Source organism: Ascaphus truei, chromosome 8, assembly GCF_040206685.1.
Source record: "Ascaphus truei isolate aAscTru1 chromosome 8, aAscTru1.hap1, whole genome shotgun sequence".
NCBI lineage: Eukaryota > Metazoa > Chordata > Amphibia > Anura > Ascaphidae > Ascaphus > Ascaphus truei.
In genome coordinates this window covers 44,538,186-44,557,370 of record NC_134490.1, presented here as the reverse complement: position 1 = coordinate 44,557,370, position 19,185 = coordinate 44,538,186, and the positions used below count along the sequence as shown (strand labels likewise).

General features: G+C 40.8%; 1 protein-coding gene across 1 annotated transcript in view; it reads left to right on the top strand.

Annotated features, from left to right (window-relative positions):
* Positions 1–18,261, top strand: part of LOC142501637 (transient receptor potential cation channel subfamily V member 5-like) — a 29,393-nt gene extending 11,132 nt beyond the window's left edge. Inside the window, exons 7-17 of the mRNA XM_075611779.1 lie at positions 6,843–6,941; positions 9,311–9,483; positions 10,113–10,259; positions 10,604–10,816; positions 11,565–11,651; positions 12,641–12,717; positions 13,159–13,324; positions 13,997–14,063; positions 14,868–15,136; positions 15,885–15,991; positions 17,010–18,261. Coding sequence (XP_075467894.1) covers positions 6,843–6,941; positions 9,311–9,483; positions 10,113–10,259; positions 10,604–10,816; positions 11,565–11,651; positions 12,641–12,717; positions 13,159–13,324; positions 13,997–14,063; positions 14,868–15,136; positions 15,885–15,991; positions 17,010–17,787 — 2,183 coding nt within the window. The 3' untranslated portion in view covers positions 17,788–18,261. The remainder of the gene's footprint in view (positions 1–6,842; positions 6,942–9,310; positions 9,484–10,112; positions 10,260–10,603; positions 10,817–11,564; positions 11,652–12,640; positions 12,718–13,158; positions 13,325–13,996; positions 14,064–14,867; positions 15,137–15,884; positions 15,992–17,009) is intronic.
* The last annotated feature ends 924 nt before the right edge of the window (positions 18,262–19,185 follow it).

Below are 19,185 nucleotides of genomic sequence, written 5' to 3'. Positions count from 1 at the left end.
TTTAAATTTGGATGTCCCCGCTCATGCGGAGCGCACGCATGCACTGACGCTAACCTGTCTTTGAGCCGTGCTCAGCTTGACTGCAACGCCCCACGCACGCACTTGCGAAATAGCGCGGACACCCTTCGCTCATGCTTGTTCAGTTGGTGACATCACCGCTCTCCAATCATGAGCGGTCAGCGGCACAGGGGACTCCGCCTAAGACGGCACAATTTTGCATACCACCTCAGTGATCTTCAGCACTGAAAATGGATAACTCCTTTTTATTTTTGCAATATCAATAGAGATATAGGATAGGATCTGGTGGAAGATTTTAATTGATCACAACATAACATTGCTGCTTATGAGCCTCAGAGATCATGCTCGTGTGTTTACTATTTTGTTTATAAATGAGGGGTTCTTTGTTAACATTTTATTTATACAATATTAAAATTAACATTTGATATATTTTTAAGGGAGTTTCTCTGATTGCGTATCATAAGGTCTTTCTGTTTTTGTTTTTAGATTTAAATATCCCTTTTCTGCACCCCTCTTTCTACTACAATTTAACTTTTAGCTGAACAGGGCTTTTGTTTTGTTATATTTTCTGCACCTCGAACCGTCTTTCATCCACTTCACATTGCAAATCACACAATGCCTGTAGCATGATCCAACCCATTTGGCTTGCAGCTTTCTATTAATTCCTTCCGTACACTGATAGATCTAATCTCTTTGCCATATCACTCAAGGAACACCTGCTCTTAGGATGTATAGGAAGCCTGTGTTTGCTCAGTTCTTGAGATACAAATATCCATGGACCAATATCCTGCCAGGCAATTTCACAGGTTCATCCCCCCGCCCCCCTCACCTTTCTAGCAAAAATACACATCTTGCTAAACATATGATACAATAGCACACTACTACAACAATTATAGCAATCCCAAACCCAAAACCAATGATATTAATCACATGCACTTGAGGTGAGAGACACCCCTGCTCGGGGCGCCAAATGTACAGAGATGAAAATACTTATTCAAGAGATTGATTCGGATTGTCAATTTCAGCCACGAGTACACACGAGTAACATCAAAACCAGAGTTTATTAGTAAATACAATTTATTGGTCTCTTAGCTTTGGGTATATTCAGGATCTTATGGCTCTCCGGATACCGCACAATCTCAACCAGGGGACCCCCACAATCACTTAAGATGAACTGTCTGGTAAATATATTCCTGTGATCAGCTTTGTACTGTGCGAATCGCTGAATACACCTCCAGCTCAGCCACAGTTGAAGGTCTGTTCATTTTCTGTGCTGGACAAGTTTATCAGGAAACACATTCAGGAGCCAACAGCCAACAGCCAACAGCCAACAGCTAAGCTAGAGAAAACAGGGGAGTCCAGCAAAACTCGCGCTTCTCCTGACAAGCATCTTACAGCAACAGCTGTTCATAGCAAAAGTAACTTGATTTCAGACATTTTAATAAGAGGCAACAAGTTAACACAATACACACCTAGGCCATCAGAGAAATGCAACAAAACGCAATTCTCATTACAGACACCTTATGAGAGCTCATTTGCATGTCATTACCCAGAATACCTGGCTGCAGTGGAAGCTTTGTTTGTCAAGAGATAATGGAGAAAGGCAGTGTTGTGGACCTGTCTGAGACATGAATGTGCTCATAAGTGGTATTTTTATTTGCGGACAATGGAATGAAACCAATAAGCCTGTGTCTTCATAAACAAAATATCGGCTTAACCTCTATGGCTTCTCTAATTGCAATCCTGCTGTACCATTGGTCTTTCTCTAAAACCTCCCATCTTATTCTCACTACTAACCTCTTTCTCAAGTTCGTTCCCTCTGATCCAAAGGGATCACTCCCCTATATACAATGTGCCCTGTCCTACAATAAGGAACAACTGAATATCTGATCAGGTAAGGCTATTGGTAATACAGATACAGCAATCGAGGACCAGCAATAAAGCAATCAAGATCCAGTAAAGACCCCCTGTATACACTTAAATGTCCTTCAATAAAGGATCAACAGTATATGAGATCAGGCAAGGTTATTAGCAAAACAGAAGTAGCAATCCAGCAATAATGGAGAAACGGCAAAAGGAGTCCAAGATAAAGCAATATGTGCAAGTCAAGAAAGCAAACCGTCCTTTGCTGAGTCACTGCCCCTCTGTGTCTCTGCTTCTGACAAGCGCTGGTCCGTAACAGAGACACAGAGGAGCAGTGACTTGGCAAAGGACGGTTTGCTTTCTTGACTTGCACATATTTGTTTATCTTGGACTCCTTTTGCTGTTTCTCCATTATTGCTGGATTGCTACTTCTGTGTTGCTACTTTTGATCCTTATTGAAGGACATTTAAGTGTATACAGGGGGGTCTTTACTGGATCTTGATTGCTTTATTGCTGGTCCTCGATTGCTGTATCTGTATTACCAATAGCCTTACCTGATCAGATATTCAGTTGTTCCTTATTGTAGGACAGGGCACGTTGTATATAGGGAAGTGAGGCTATAGGGAAGTACTTCTGGGTCCCTTTTGGATCAGAGGGAACGGGCTTGAGAAAGAGGTTAGTACCTCGAAACGGTCGTTGCCCCCCTTACATACCCTCTTCCTTTTAGTGTGTTTTTTTTCACCCTTGTTTTTGTAGTGTGTTCTCACCTTGTCTCCCTTTCCCACTATCCTTCCCTGAGACTCTGTTTCCAATGTTATGTGCGACTCCATGTCATTTTTTACCGTGTGTTCTCATTTAAACTTAATGCATATTTCAGAGATACTCTTGTAGTAGAGCTTTTCTTTATAGACAGTGAGTGCTGGGACACCTTTGTATTTTATATGTGATTTAAGGGGATTTAGTGTCCCCTAGGTCCCATTGCACCCTGCACGCATATTCGTTATCTCTCTCGAGTGCTGTCTATCTCTTGTTTATTGTTATGCTGACCAGATATTGCTCTGTTGCTTCATACTGTGGGCATGCAGGGTATTTTTTAAAAAATATATTGTTTGGTCTGCTACAATGTGTCGCTTTTTCCGATGTGATACCAGCATTGCAGCATTCTTTGATGTCCCTGTTGAGTCACGCATTCATATTTCCACATCCCCTCACCTCCCCCATGCAGTTTATATTGCCTACTGAGATGTCTGACTGTATTAATCCAAATGTGTCTATTATTTAAATATACTAATTCATATTTAATCCTCACTACTTTGATACCTTCTGGAATCTCTTTAAGAGGGTGGGAATCGATGTTGTTGTTTTGTATATCACCTAATGCCATGTTAGATATGTGATCCGTTTCTCTGGTCTGTCTCAGACCTGTTTAATCAATATACGATCAGTCGGATATTATTCCTTGTAGTGACCTGAGCGTCACAAAGCGCGTAGTATAGCCATTTCTAGCTTTTTTTTAAATAAAGATTCCATTTCCGGGTGTAACGGAGCTCTTCCCTCCCCTGCGGATGTGATGGACGTCCGTCTGTCCCCCCCTGTGGATGTGATGGACGTCCACCCCCCCCCCTGTAGTTTTAATGGAGGCCCCCCCCACCCAGTGACAAAGGCATCCCTTCCCCGGGTGTGATGGAGGTGCCCCCCCTGCGGGCGTAATGGTCCCCCCCCTTGCTGGTGTGACGGAGGTCCCACCCCATGCGGGTGTAATGGAGGCCCCTCCGTGTCTCCACACTATCACTCCCGTGCACTCTGCGGGGCGCCTATGCCCTGGTATAAGGCTTTGCAACACAGGGGCCATTCCAAGCCAGTAGCTTCTGTTACAGAAACATTTGAACATTATCCCCAGTTCTGCTCACCACCGCTTCCCGGCCTGTGCGTATCTGCACATAGGATCTTATTGCTTATCTTAAGCATATTCCTACAGATAAGCATTAGTTTCTGTATTTTTTTTTACTGTTTTTGCATTGTTATTTTGTTATTTTTCTTCTTATGCTGTTTTCTTTAGTGTCACTTATCTAGTTTATATTCCTTTATTACATATGTGAGTCTCTGTCTCTGTCTCTGTCTCTCTCACTCTGTCTCTCTCTCTCTCTCTCTCTCTCTCTCTGTCTCGCTCTCTGTCTCTCTCTCTGTCTCTCTCTCTCTCTCTGTCTCTCTCTCTCTCTGTGTTTGCCGAGCAGGAGGTTGTTTCCCTGTAGCGGCTGCACGAGATAACACTTTATTGTACTTTAGGATTGATTTCCAAATTGACATTGGTTCTGCTGTTTTGGATTTAACACTTTTTGGATCCTGGACTGTGTGACATTGTCCTAGACTGGTTGGTCAACAACCCATTAGGACTATTGATTTAATTAAGTGTCCCGTTTCCAGCATATTTTATGATTTTCACTGTGTTTTAGTGTCGCGGCGGTTTCCCTGTGGTGGGTTGAACGCAGTTCTTCTTTTTTTTTTTTTAATATACTTTGATGAATGTTTAAAGAAAGTACATACCACAGAATGCAAACAATACATATTGTAGCTGTCAGTCAATTTATTGTTTTCACACATTCCTTAAAGTGCAGTCTGGCATTCCGCCATAAAAGGATATTTATAAACATGTTTTAATAGGTCTGTACATTCCTGGTCAAAATGTATAGTAGCAAACAGCATGAAATATAAAAGATATGCAGTATTGCTTTCATTAGGGGATATTTGGGCACTTATAATAAACTAAGGATAGAATGCTAAAGGACATCAACATGCCCAGCTTGGACGAGAGAAGGGACAGGGGGATGTGAGAGAGACCTTTCAATCTAGTGTAACCCTGCTTCCCCCCTCCCCCAGACTCTACGGTGGTGTCTAGGGTGCATGAGGGCAGATTACATGCGGTGTGGTGCGTACCTGTGAGGAACAGGAGGGCCTGAGCTTCCCGCGATGTTGTGGGGGATCCAGGACCTGGCTTCTGGGTGGTAGCCTCCATGATCTCTTAGTGGTGCAGCGCCTCCATCTTCTATACTCCCAGGAATATGGGACAGGACCGGTATAGAAGAACCCCTTGGGTCCCAGGGTAATACTTTCCAAGTCACACACAGTCTTTACGGATGAAGAATAGTCTCTTTATTTGACAAAGCAACAATATCCCAACGATAAGGGCTTCCAACAGCCGCAACACAATAGCCAGGACGGGTTATACGCCGCTCGCCTTCGCCCAGATAATTCCTCCTCTCCTTCCCTCCAAGTCACTCTTCTGGCAGGATGGTCTGAGCTAGGGCTTCAATACCCCATGGCCCACCCCTGAGGTTAGCCTCGCGGTGGGTCTTGGATTCTCCCCATCACCCCTGGCAGTGGGGTGAGGGCATTGGTCCACCAAGTCTATAACTCTATCAGCTCTACTAAAGGACGCTGATTCTTTCCACTCTGTTTTTGCCTACACTCTGCGCAGGGGAAACTGTAGGCCCCTCCAAATCCTTGGACCGATCCGCAGGATTTCTTGACTCATGGCCCGTTAGCGGCACTGCATACTCCTGGCATAACTAACCGGCAACTCCAGACTCTGACTACTCTCGAACGAAGAACTTACTACTCACCGGAGTTGGCTGCTAAAAATAGAGCTAGCCCCGCCCCTCGTGATGTCAACAGGACCTCCCCTCGTGCTCACGCCTGCAGCAGAGTCCAGGCCTGCGTCTATCATTCAGGATAGGGCTATTAAGGGGGAAAACCCAGGATGATTACTGGTGCCTGATCTTAACAGGACATACCACAGCAGAAGGAAGATGGGTATAGCCTGTGCTGTTTACAGGGGGCTACACTGGCAAGGGTGTCAATAAGGTGCAGGTGTGAATCATATTTCACGGCACTAGAAGACTAGGCCGTGCGGGGGAGTGGAAGACCCGGATAAATGTGAGGAAGGAATTTGTTATTCAGGATAGGTTACAGAGGTGGTGCAGGAATTCAAAGCTGCATGGGATAGACACAAGGCTGTATAAGAGAGAAGGCAAACGATGTAATGTGATCTGACGCTGTGCAACCAATAGGAAAGTGGGCTAGGTGGTTCTCATCAATTGTCAAATTGTCTTTGTTTATATATTGCAGTGGTCAGGACAGATATATAGCAACTGTAAATATTACTGCATGTTCATTTGCATGTCTTAGGCAGGTCTGCAACCCTGTCTTCCCCCATTATCGCCCAGCATACAGCGAACCCACTGCAGCAAGGGATATATATATATATATATATTACGCAATTTAATAGAAAATGACCATAATGACGACAATTGTTGTTGTTTTTTTTCCCCTGTAGGTTTCAGTGAGTATGAATTAGATGGATTTGTAATGTAATCTGACCATTGTTCACATGATGTACCCATACAGTATGTCCATACATGAATGTTAAATACTACAAGCTCTTGTTTCTTGCTGTCGCACACATTACAGTTGCAGATACGGTGTCATTTTCTTTCCCTTTCATAGCTTCAAATACTCTGTCTGAGGGTGCATACATTTCTCTCTAAAATATCTTAGAGATGTAAAAAAAAACAAAAAAAAAAAAACAACGTGTTGAGTATGTTTCTCACATTTTAATGCAGTTGTACGGAATATAAAAAAATAAATGTAAAAATGTATATCACGATTATTTCAGGAATTTGATACACAGACTCTGTTGGTTGTTCATGAAATATGCATTACATATTATCATTAAATAGGGCTGCGGGATGTGCTATCCCAGTTTCAGTGTGATAGCGCCATGATAGGCACTATTGCTGTTTAATGAATCTTCTACTGTCTCCCAAATGTCTTCTTTTTTCCCCCTCTCCTTATAATAATGATTCTATATCTCTTTGTCCCCTGCCATCTGCCAACTTTGTCCCTATATTTCCGTCCTCTCCTTCACCCATCTGTTTCTCTCCCTTGTATTTCTCTTCCTGTAGGGGAGCACATTCTTTCCTTTGCTGCCTGTGTGGGGAACGCAGAACTGGTTAAGTTACTATTGCAACATGGAGCAGATCCTGAGTCCAGGGACACGCAAGGTAAGAGAACTTCTCCAGTAATATATTTTACCTGTGAAGCCCATATTCCATACTCTGTAAATACGTTCTACCTGTGCTGCAGAAGATTTAAATAAAACAAAAGACAGAAAAGCCCAATGCTACATCCAATGTGACAAAAATACACAGTGAAATACTTATATATTCTCTTGACTAAGGGTCATTTAGTTAAACCCTTTGGCCAAAGCGTTATAAGCCTGCAGCCACATCAAGGTATGCCCAGTATGCAGGTCCTAACACTACCTGTTAAAATCTCATTTACCTCTGCTGGAGGGAGAATGACCACAATGGACCTGTACTACACAAGAACATGAAAAAAAAATGTTGATACTTGCAGGCTTATAACGCTTTGACCAAAGGGTTTAACTAAAGTACCCTTATTCAAGAGAATATATAAGTATTTCCCTGTGTATTTTTGTCACATTGGATGTAGCATTGGGCTTTTCTGTCTTTTGTTGTATATATTTGACCACGCTCAGTAGCACTCCTTTTGACACACACATATATATTCATTGTTTGTTCTTCTATAGCGCTACTATTTTATGTAGCACTTTACAGAGACTTTTTGCAGACACAGTTCCTGCCGCGTAGTGCTTACAATCTATGTTTTTGGTGCCTGAGGCACAGGGAGATAAAGTGACTTGCTCAAGGCCTCAAGGAGCTTACACAGGGAAATGAACCAGGCTCCCCTGCTTCAAACTCTGTATCAGTCAAAGCTAGGATAAGGGGGGGGGGGTGTGAGAGGATGAAGGGAGGGGGGTTGAGAGAGGATGAAGGGAGGGGGGGTGAGAGAGGATGAAGGGAGGGGGGGTGAGCGAGGATGAAGGGAGGTGGGTGGAGAGAGGATGAAGAGAGGTGGATGGAGAGAGGATGAAGAGAGGTGGGTGGAGAAAGGATGAAGAAAGGTGGGTGGAGAGAGGATGGAGAGAGGATGAAGAGAGGTGGGTGGAGAGGGGATGAAGAGAGGTGGGTGGAGAGAGGATGAAGAGAGGTGGGTAGAGAGGGGATGAAGAGAGGTGGGTGGAGAGAGGGGATGATGAGAGGTGGGTGAAGAGGGGATGAAGAGAGGTGGGTGGAGAGGGGATGATGAGAGGTGGGTGGAGAGGGGATGAAGAGAGGTGGGTGGAGAGGGGATGAAGAGGTGGGTGGAGAGGGGATGAAGAGAGGTGGGTGGAGAGGGGATGAAGAGAGGTGGGTGGAGAGGGGATGAAGAGAGGTGGGTGGAGAGGGGATGAAGAGAGGTGGGTGGAGAGGGGATGAAGAGAGGTGGGTGGAGAGGGGATGAAGAGAGGTGGGTGGAGAGGGGATGAAGAGAGGTGGGTGGAGAGGGGATGAAGAGAGGTGGGTGGAGAGGGGATGAAGAGAGGTGGGTGGAGAGGGGATGAAGAGAGGTGGGTGGAGAGGGGATGAAGAGAGGTGGGTGGAGAGGGGATGAAGAGAGGTGGGTGGAGAGGGGATGAAGAGAGGTGGGTGGAGAGGGGATGAAGAGAGGTGGGTGGAGAGGGGATGAAGAGAGGTGGGTGGAGAGGGGATGAAGAGAGGTGGGTGGAGAGGGGATGAAGAGAGGTGGGTGGAGAGAGGGGGTGAGAGGACGAAGGGAGAGGATAAGGGGGAGAGGGAAAGGGTGAATAGGGGTGCAACAATCTTGGAATTTATGGGAGGAGCATTAAGATTAGTATTGATCGCTATGTACAGTATGACTGCAGATCAGTTATTTATAAAGGATTTGACCATTACGTCATTTGTTCTAAATTTCACTCAAAGCATGCACCAATTTGCACTATTTCATATTGTATTTCCTAAAAAAATCCTCGGAAGTGTGCTCCCTCCCAAGATTTTTTGCAAAATAGAATATAAATTGGTGCAAATTGGTGAATACTTGGAGTGTAATTTAGAAACAATTACGTAACAGTCAGGTCCTTTATAAATAACATACTTCCCACCAGCGATTCTTGCGTGCATCGCACCTTTAACCATTGTGTACAGTATTCTAGGACAAGCCACCCGGCAACCCTATCTTTGTCTACTAATGTCACCACAGGGAAAGGGGCTTAGCAGCCATATTAATTTAGGCTTCAAGCTGATTTTTATAATGAATAAAATGCACCGTTCAGACATCCTGCTATATAGCATTATAAAGAAATCATATATATATATATATCTATATATATATAGATATATATATATATAGATATATATATATATATATACGGAGAGAGTGCCTGCACTGCTTGTTCACTTATACAGCAAGATAATCTCACTGATCTCTCTCCTGTATGTGTCCCCTGAGAACACACCTCACCACCAACTGGAGCAGGATCCAAATTATATCTATTTCTTTTCTCTCACAGGAAACACAGTCCTTCATATCCTGGCCTTACAGCCAAACAAGATGTCTGCCTGTCAGATGTATGACCTTATCCTATCCTTCCACAAGGATAAAGTGGGACCTGGACTGGAGGATACCTGCAATCATTTTGGTCTTACCCCATTCAAGATGGCGGCTGTGGAGGGGAACACTGTGGTATGTATGGTAGCTGAAGCCATTGCCACCAAAGTATAGGATATAGTGGAACTTTAGAAGACAGAGGAAAGGAAATGTTGCTGATGATGGATTGTACTGTACTTTTGGAAATTACAGATGACCTACATGACCGTTTTTGGAGTAAGCAGAGGCATTTGCTAGTTACATTTTAACAGGGCACACTATGGAAACTGGGGGACTTGTTTTTTTTATGAAGGATATAAGTGAAAGAAAAGCTATTTTTAATGAAGAGTAATGTGCTGAGTGACAGAGAGTCCTCTATTTCCCTCTACCATTCCATCATGCTTTATATTTGTCCTTTAGCAGATTGTGGCCCATTTTGTGCTATTGCATAAGACCGCGCCAGAAGGTGTCTCTTCTGGAATAACATTGCTTACTTAATAAATATAAGCCTTTATATCTCGTAATGTTGCTTTCCATTAAACTGTTTCTTAGATCTGTATCCTTCTTTCCTTTGGAATATTTTTCTGCTCTTCTCTCTTTCAGTTTTCTTTTCTCGTTGACTCTATACTACTGCTGTCTGGCGCTTTCTCTGTCCTTCTCTGTCTCTCTTTCCCTAGATATCTTATTGATTTGCCTTCACTATTATTACTTCCCTCCTGTCCCAGATGTTTCATCACTTGGTACAGAAGAGAAGACAGATCCAGTGGACATTTGGCCCTGTTAGCTCCTATCTTTATGACCTTACAGAGATTGACACATGGGGAGACCTCCAATCTGTGCTGCATTTGGTGGTCTCAGCGGAAAAGAGAGAGGTACACAGTATGATGCCTCCAACTTGTTTAGCAAGTTACAATGAAAGGATCTCTTACAGGGGTATGCATACTAAAAGCAGAACCTTATACCATATGTGCCAAGTAGAAGTATGCCTTGACTCATTTTAATAATCTTTATAAATATAATGTTTATTTGTGAGGGGAAGATATTTAAATACAACTAGCTACATTTAATGTGAATACATTAGACATGTGGATATAATAAAATTATTTCTGCTTTACAATGTAACACTGCATGTACACCTTTTATAAATACTAAATAACATGCAAAAGCTCTTTGCAACCATTGATAAGTAAAACTCTCTGTTTCTCGTGCGTCCCAGGCACGGCGGATCTTGGACCTCTCCCCAGTTAAAGAGCTGGTGAATAAGAAGTGGCAGAGGTTTGGACGCCCATATTTCTGGTTCCTGGCTGCTGTCTATGTGCTGTACATGATCTGTGTGTCTCTGTGCTGTGCCAACCGACCTCTTAAACCGAGGACAAATCAGTCCACTAACCCCCGTGACATCACCATATCTGTGCAGAAATCCCTACAGGTGAGCGCTAAACTGTGTGTAATTCCTGTACAGTCCAAAGAGCTGGTTATTCTGTGTGTGAGATCGACATGAAGAGCAAAGGGGGAACAGTAAATGCATGATCATGATGTATACTAGGACATGTATATTGTGTATTTATATTGATATATAGGAAACGTACAGTGGGAGGTTTAGAAACATTCCAAATGGAGGTGTTACACAATGTTATTCCTAATAGTTAAGGGAGTGTTAACCAGTATGTGATTTCTAGAGAAACCTTGTACAATTATTATATATTCCAAATCTATCCAATGTATTGTTCCAATATAGTCAGCAGAATTAAAACTGCTATTCATGTTTTATATGAAGACCACATGGGGATACAATGCAATGTGAATTTTATGTGGAAGAAGAATTTTTTGTCTTATGTGAGATTCCTAAACACACCATAGAAGTGGCTATACCACTAACATGTCCCTGTAATATGTGGAGCTAAGATGTATGGTGTGGCTGCTGTTATGTAATTTGGTATTTTTGGACCCAATGGTTAAGTGGTGGTAACCACTCCCCCGCCCTTTTTTTCCTCTTTCTGTATCCCTTTCCCTATGTTTTTTTTCCTCAAAATCTAAATAAAAAAATAAGTTACAAAAAAGAAGTGGCTATACCATATGTTTATGGTGAGACTCTGAAAAATGCTGCTGCCATGGGTGTCTTTCATTTTGCTGACCTTTCTCTTGATCTTTACCTTTCTCTTGATCTTTCTTTCCAGGAATCATATCTCACGTTTGTGGATCACGTCCGTCTGGCAGGAGAAATAATTAGTGTTATAGGGGCAATCATTATTTTTCTCCTTAAGGTAAATATTGAGGGTTGACATGTTCTAGCTTTTGGTTCTGGGTTTTCACAAAATTTAGATTTATTTTGTTTAGTTTTTGGATTTTGAACACATTTTTGAAATGTTAAAATAAACAGTAACATTCTAAAATAGCATAATAAAACATTAAAAATGCTTACAATAAATCATAAATTAATATGGAAACAAATATAATATAACTGAAAAACGTAAAATAATTTACGAAAAATATGGAAATCTACAGTAGTAAATTATATAAATAAATATTTTGAACTCTACAGTAGTAATTGACACCTGTCCTGGTGTTTTAGTTTTAAAATCTTAAGGGGTTTGGAACAGAAGGTTCTGGTAGGTTCTTATTTCATTTATTCAGGTTTGCCCCTCTCTAGTATATGTCTGGGATTGTTGCAACACATTAGCACAGAAGTCTGTACAACTAATGTTCTCACCGGGAGCATTCTATTAGGAACGCTCAGTATCATGTCAGCAGCCTACTGTAATATCAGCTCACTGTCACAAACCAGATACAACAACATTAATTACAAAGGGAGAAGGTTAAAAAACAACACAAAAGTGACTAATCGGGGTAAAGGCGACAGTAATAATCTAGTCTGTGTGTAACTGAGTGATTTACATGCAGACTGTAATACTTTTGGACTTTTACATTTACATTTAAGGGGAATTCCAGTCGAAGACTTTGTTTGTTTGTTTTTTTTTTGGACCTCCAAACTTGCACCAATTAGTAAGAGGAGATCTAAATGTTTAATAGCTAGGAAATGTACACCTGATTATAAAGGGGATCTTCAGCCTTTTTTACTTCTGGTTGCCACACCCATTTTAATGACTAACTGGGCTCTGGTGCTCTGATGACCAAAAGCACAACCGGCCTGGCTGGTGTTCTCTAGCAAATATTTGACACTTCTTCACTACTGATTATCCTGCTACAATGTGGTTCCTCCACCAATGAATTCCTCTCCGATCTCTCCTCCTAGATTCCTGACATGCTGCATATAAGAAATGTGAGATTCCTTACTCGAGCTGTACAAGGAGGACCTTTCGCCATCATCATGTAAGAAAAACGAGAAGAATAAATATCAAAGATAACAAAATCGAGTACCACCATATAACTACTTAACCTGTTAATTCTGCATTAAACCTGCAATCATTTTTAATGAGTTCTTTGGTATTTCTAGATTCTTCATAACATATTTTTGTCAATCAGTTTAGTAATATCAGTAACCATTTTTAATTTCCTAATTCAAAAGAGGGACTAATTTGTTACATATTTGGGACGAAAACGTTTACATCCTTTTACCCCATCAAAGATCCTACGTAGCTTAATTATTAAAAGGCTGCCAATCACGACAGCATCTTATTTATTTTTCAATAAATTAAAACCAAGTGCAATGTTATGTCTCAATTGCCTGTTAATGTCTCCAGCTTGCAAATAAACAAAATAATTGCAAGTCCACATGGATGAACCACTGTGTAACCTGTTCTGTCCCTGCAGTGTCTGCTTCTCCTGCCTGATCCTGCTGACCCTGGCTTTGCGAGTCACTAACACAGATGGAGAAGTTGTCCCCATGTCTATGGCTCTAGTTCTTGGCTGGTGCTATGTCATGTATTTTGCACGAGGATTCCAGATGCTCGGTCCCTTCACCATCATGATTCACAAAGTGAGGAGGAGTCTAGCGTTGGGGTGAAATATGCGGAGTTCACAGTTGAACGCAATTCCAAAACACAGCCATCAGAATCCATTGCTTGAAGGCTGATTGACAGTTGGTTACTTTTTGATATTTTAATTATAGCCTTCTAAAACCACATGGCTGAAATAATCATTCATGTACTTCCAGCTATATTCACAGTTTTACAAACAGCTGGAAATAAAAGATTAAACTTGGTTAGAACAGATATTCCTGACTTTGGTAATCATAGTACTTTGCTATAAAGTTAGGATAACTGTAAATTAACACAGTGATGATATAATTTTTTTTTTTTTTTTAAATCTTTGATTTGTCTTTAGTATATATTTGTTTCTTAATAGTTGTACTGGGTTACAACTCCTTTATTCTCTCTGGACTTTTTTCTTGATTTTACTGTAGGGAAAAAAAAGGAGGAGAATATGAATAGGATGTTAGAAGTTAGAAGGAAGAAAAATATAATGTGAAGTAATCTAGCGAGACCTTGTTTTAAGGGCTTACAATCTAATTTTTTATGCAATAAGCACATGGATTTAAAATGAATTGTGCATATATAACAATGGTTCTTCAGTTTACTCTAAACACCAATGCTTACGCCACTTACCCCACTCCTCTTATAGTTCCTAAACTATAGCTTTTCCTCTCCAGATGATTTTTGGGGATCTGCTGCGATTCTGCTGGCTGATGGCTGTGGTCATATTTGGGTTTGCTACAGGTAGGTCATGGATACTCATCCTCAACTAGCACAGTGGAGGCGTATAGAAGGACAGGTACAGCTGTCCTAATGTGTACACTACCGTAATATGCTCTGGTCCCAAAGATTCACAAGTGTAGGCTCTACAATACATACTGGTCTCAATATATCAGTAGTCAAAGAAATAGTGATATGCTGCACACCATTAAATAAATATACAAACGGTATTACCGGCGCTGCTGGTTCAAAAGGGATACCTGTAGTGATTATCCAAGCATGAACAATGATCAGGAAAGATCCAGCGCTCCGCGGATTTTGCAAAAAAGTTCAAATTTATTGCGCCATACACAATGACCATTTCGACCTTAGTAAGTCTTTCTCAAGTGAAAAGGCCTTTTCACTTGAGAAAGACCTACTAAGGTTGAAACGGTCGTTGTGTATGGCGCAATAAAAGTGAACTTTTTTGCAAAATCCGTGGAGCGCTGGATCTTTCCTTATCATTGGTCTCAATATATCTGCATGGATTTTGTGCTGTCATTTGTTCATATCCATGTGGTCCCAATATTTCTTTTGGCTTCATGTTACAAAGAACATATTTTTTTCAGAAGCTTTGAAACCATTTGCTTCAGTGTTGGAAACACATACTGAGCTTGTTAGGATAACTGTAACTCCTTGTAGGTCCACAATTTCGAGATTTCCACATAATGCCCCTTTTAGTTGAAAACCATAAGATAATGCTTTTGTCATGAGATGATACATAGATAGTAACACCTTATCTCTCTTATTCTCTTACTTTCTCTACTGTCTGCTAATCCCTTCCTACAGCATTTTATACCATATTCCAGACCGAGGACCATTCCCAGTTGGGGCACTTTTACAACTACCCCATGTCCCTGTTGAGCACCTTTGAACTATTTCTAAATGTGATCAACTCTCCCACGAACTATGATGTGGATCTTCCCTACATGTTCAACATCATCTATTTCACCTTCACCATCATTGCTAACCTTCTGATGCTGAACCTACTGATTGCCATGATGGGAGACACCCATTGGAGGGTAGCACAAGAGCGAGATGAGCTCTGGAGGGCTCAGGTATTGGATATATTCTCTATTGTCTTTGTCATTAGGCCACCCTGCAGTTTGAAATATGAACTACATGTAGTCCCTATATGTTTCTCTGGGTAGCTATTCCTCTCTGTAAATTTTGCCAAATCCCCTTATTTCTGTCAACGTGACTCCCTGTCAGAAGAGTTTGACAAACAATTCCATAATTTTGACATTTGTTTTTTATGTCTCTATATGTCTATAGACATTACAGGCTGTATGTATATACTTCTCCTGTCACTGTATCTGTATTGTTCTTCTGGATCAATAAGTAAGTATAGATATAGGATAAAGTATCTGTTGTCTAAATTTAGCATAGGTTGAACTTGATGGATATATGTCTTTTTTCAACCTCATCTACTATGTAACTATGTAACTATTTCACTGTAGTAGGAGTGACATTACAGGCTGTATGTTTAGACTTCTCCTGTCACTATGTCTGCCTGTAGTAGGAGTGACATTACAGGTTGTTTGTTTATACTTCTCCTGTCACTATGTCTGCCTGTAGTATGAGTTACATTACAGGCTGTATGTTTATACTATTCCTGTCACTGTCAACCTGCAATACAATGTTGTACAACCTAATTCAGGCAACAAAAATAAGTGACACAGTATAAGATACATTCAGAAGTCACAGTGGATGGACATTCAGAAGAAGAACGTGTAATATATTAATCAACCATTTCCCCATCCAATATCAATCCTTGCTTAAAAGTTTCTCATCTTCACTATCCAGGTTGCAGCTACCACTGTGATGCTAGAGCGGAAGCTTCCACAATGCCTCTGGCCTCGATCAGGTGTCTGTGGGACAGAATATGGACTGGGAGGACACTGGTATCTTCGGTGAGTTTAACCACAGCTTGAACTCAAACATATGTTAAAACAATCAAATAGCACACAAGGATAGTGAAAGCCATATATTCATGTTAAATATATGTCTGGGCACACACCGTGATATGCCAAAAAAGTGGCGTTTGTGGGGCACGGTAAAAGGAGAGCGGTATAAGTGAAACGTAAATCACTGGAGTGATCCAATGTACCACCCCAACAATTGATTTTTTTTTTGTATTTTATTGGTCCATAATGCAGGCAAAAATTCCGACATTACCATTAAGAACCACACAGGTTATATCTAAAAATCGGGGGTGACAGTCCAAGTGAAAGGTAGTGAGGAGGGTATTGGGAATGGACGGGGACTTAGCAGCAGGACTGGTTAATGTAATAAAAGCGAGCTGAAGTGTATAAGATAGAAAAAAAATAATAAGCCAGTCCTGCTGCTAAGATGCCGTCTGCCCCCAATACACCCCTCACTACTTTTCACTTGGACTGTCACTTACTTGGTGTTGCTTAGCAACACTACACCCCCCCCCCTTTTTGTTTGCATTATGGACCAATAAATGTCCACTTTTTTCAATTACTGTGCTTGTACATTGGATCGCTTCCTTTTGATCCATTTCTCCATCTCTCCAACATGAATATATCACTATGTTGATAAAATAAGCTATGGAGAAGTAAGACATATAAGAAAGAAATGAATAGAAACAAATCACACTTAACTTGAAGAAACAGTGCACAAGAGCCCCCAAATTATACCATACAAGGAATGGGTGAAAAAGTGACTCAAACAACATAGTGGTCTATAATATTAAATGTGATGTTGCTAATCTGATGCTACCACACCAAGAGAACCATTAATGTCAATGTGGCCATAGTACCAAATTGACGCTATTGCACTTCATAGAATAAGGCCCATTGTGTCAAAGTTTCGTAACAAAGATGCATGTAAAAAATAAATAGATTATTTTAAAATAAAAATGGCATTGTGGTATATTTGTGTTTATAATATCTGGGTGCATTGTAGTGTGGTGGCCCGGAAGGATCTCTCTCAGCAGAAGATACGGCGTTATATTGAGGCATTCCACGGGCCAGAAGGAGACAATGTGGAGAAGCAGACACAGAAGTTGAGAAAGTCGTATGAAGAAGGGCCCTTTGATCCCTCTATGAGGCTAAAGCGAAGCCTCTCTGGGAACCTATCCACTCCAGATCAAAGCTCAGCACATAATGCACACACACAGCCACTGAGCAACTTAACACAGTTGACATATCTGAGGCCCCCAGAAATATATATATCGCCTCTTGTTCACATAAGTGGAATGGCAATCCCTGAAAAGATACACAACCTGACTTCAGTGACTCAATCTGCCACATCTTGTAATTCAGGGAACAGAGAGTGTATCAAGTCTTCAGAGGAACACGAAGAACTACAAAAAATAACTCCCAAAGAAGACCTACCATCCTCACAGACTTGCATGTATAGACCACAACTAAAAAACTCCAACAAGACCACAGACATGGAAACAAATGAGTCCTCACAGAATCCACAAACACAACCAAGAGATTTGAGGATGGACACTGCTTCCTTACTAAATATTACACACAAGGAAAATCTTGAGCTACCAGAGATATATATTTCAACACAAAGGACAGCCCTTGAATCTTCACAGACCGGGGAATGCACACGAAGGACAACTAATGGTCGTGGCTGGCAGATTCTCAGGTCAACAACCATAGAGCAACTACATGGAAGAGAACCGAGAAACAGGACTGAGGAAATGGAGGAGGTGATCCATCATGTTTGACTCTTTGAGGCTTTGGTGTCATAAAAGTTTATTTTTTATATCTTTTGGATTCTATCAAAAGTATAGAATCCTGCAGTTTTGTATGGGACCAACATGGTGATTTAGATCTGTAAACATTTGCTTACAACGGGAGAAATAAAGAGAGATATTCACTGTGTACAGTTCTAAATGACATTGCAGCTCAACCAGTTAAATTAAAGTTTATAACCATGTGGCATAACCTTCTACTTTCCCAACAATGGACCAGTTAAAGCTATTTTGTTATTGGAATTGAAACCGACGTGAGAAATTATATTGTTTGTTTTTCATGACTTATAAAGAGTAGGTTTTAAATCAGACAAAGAACAATACAATGTCCGATTGTTGTGAAGAGTTGCATGTGTTAATCCCATGGTTTTTAGAAATGTTCATATTTTTGTCAATAAAATTTTGAAAATTAGATTTTGTTTTGTGGGGCCACCATGTTACATAGTTACATAGTAGATGAGGTTGAAAAAAGACGTACGTCCATCAAGTTCAACCTATGCTAAATTTAGACAACAGATACTTTATCCTATATCTATACTTACTTATTGATCCAGAGGAAGGCAATATATGTGGCTAAACAGTCAAGAAATCATTGTTATAATGAAAAATTATATATTTATGTATTACAGTAATGAGTGTTTATATATCTACATTTTGTTTGGTTAATCCACATCCAATTCCAACTACCCATCGGGTGTATTTTTTAAAATCATATACCCTTTCTTTAAAAATCTAGTTATTGGTTTATACATGATAAACATATCCACAATGTCATGAGTCAGGACCTATAAAAGCATGTACTGTAAATAGACTGTTCTTACCAGTTTTGGGTGCATATATTTGACACATGCCCACTTCCTGTTAATATAAGGGTACAATTTATTTTCCAAGAGAACCTTAATGTAATACCTCCCAACACACACCATTTGGAAATTCATCATGTGATCTGCTGGGCGTTCCCTTTAACACAATCTCTGGAAAAAAATATATGCTCAGGAATATGGGGGCATTTTTATGTATTCAGCCACTATATTGTTAGGAATAAAAATGTATTTAGCTTTACACTTAAGAGTCTAAAGTCTCATGTCTGCAAAAGTTGGACAAACCGGTTAAAAAAACCAGCATCAGTTTATGATTAAAAGTAATACTGAAATGAATAAGTCTTTCCTTTGATAAATCTGTTACCGTTTTGTTCGCAATGGTTTAGCCCCAGTTTTGCAGCTAGGGAACATTAGTAAATAACCCCGTGTTCTCACCTCTTCTATTATAATGTCTCAATTTATACTCCTACCACCGCAACATCTTTTCTCCTTATTGTTATCTCTTGGGTCTACTTACTAAAGTCTCCGACTGCAAAAGTGTGGCGCAGAT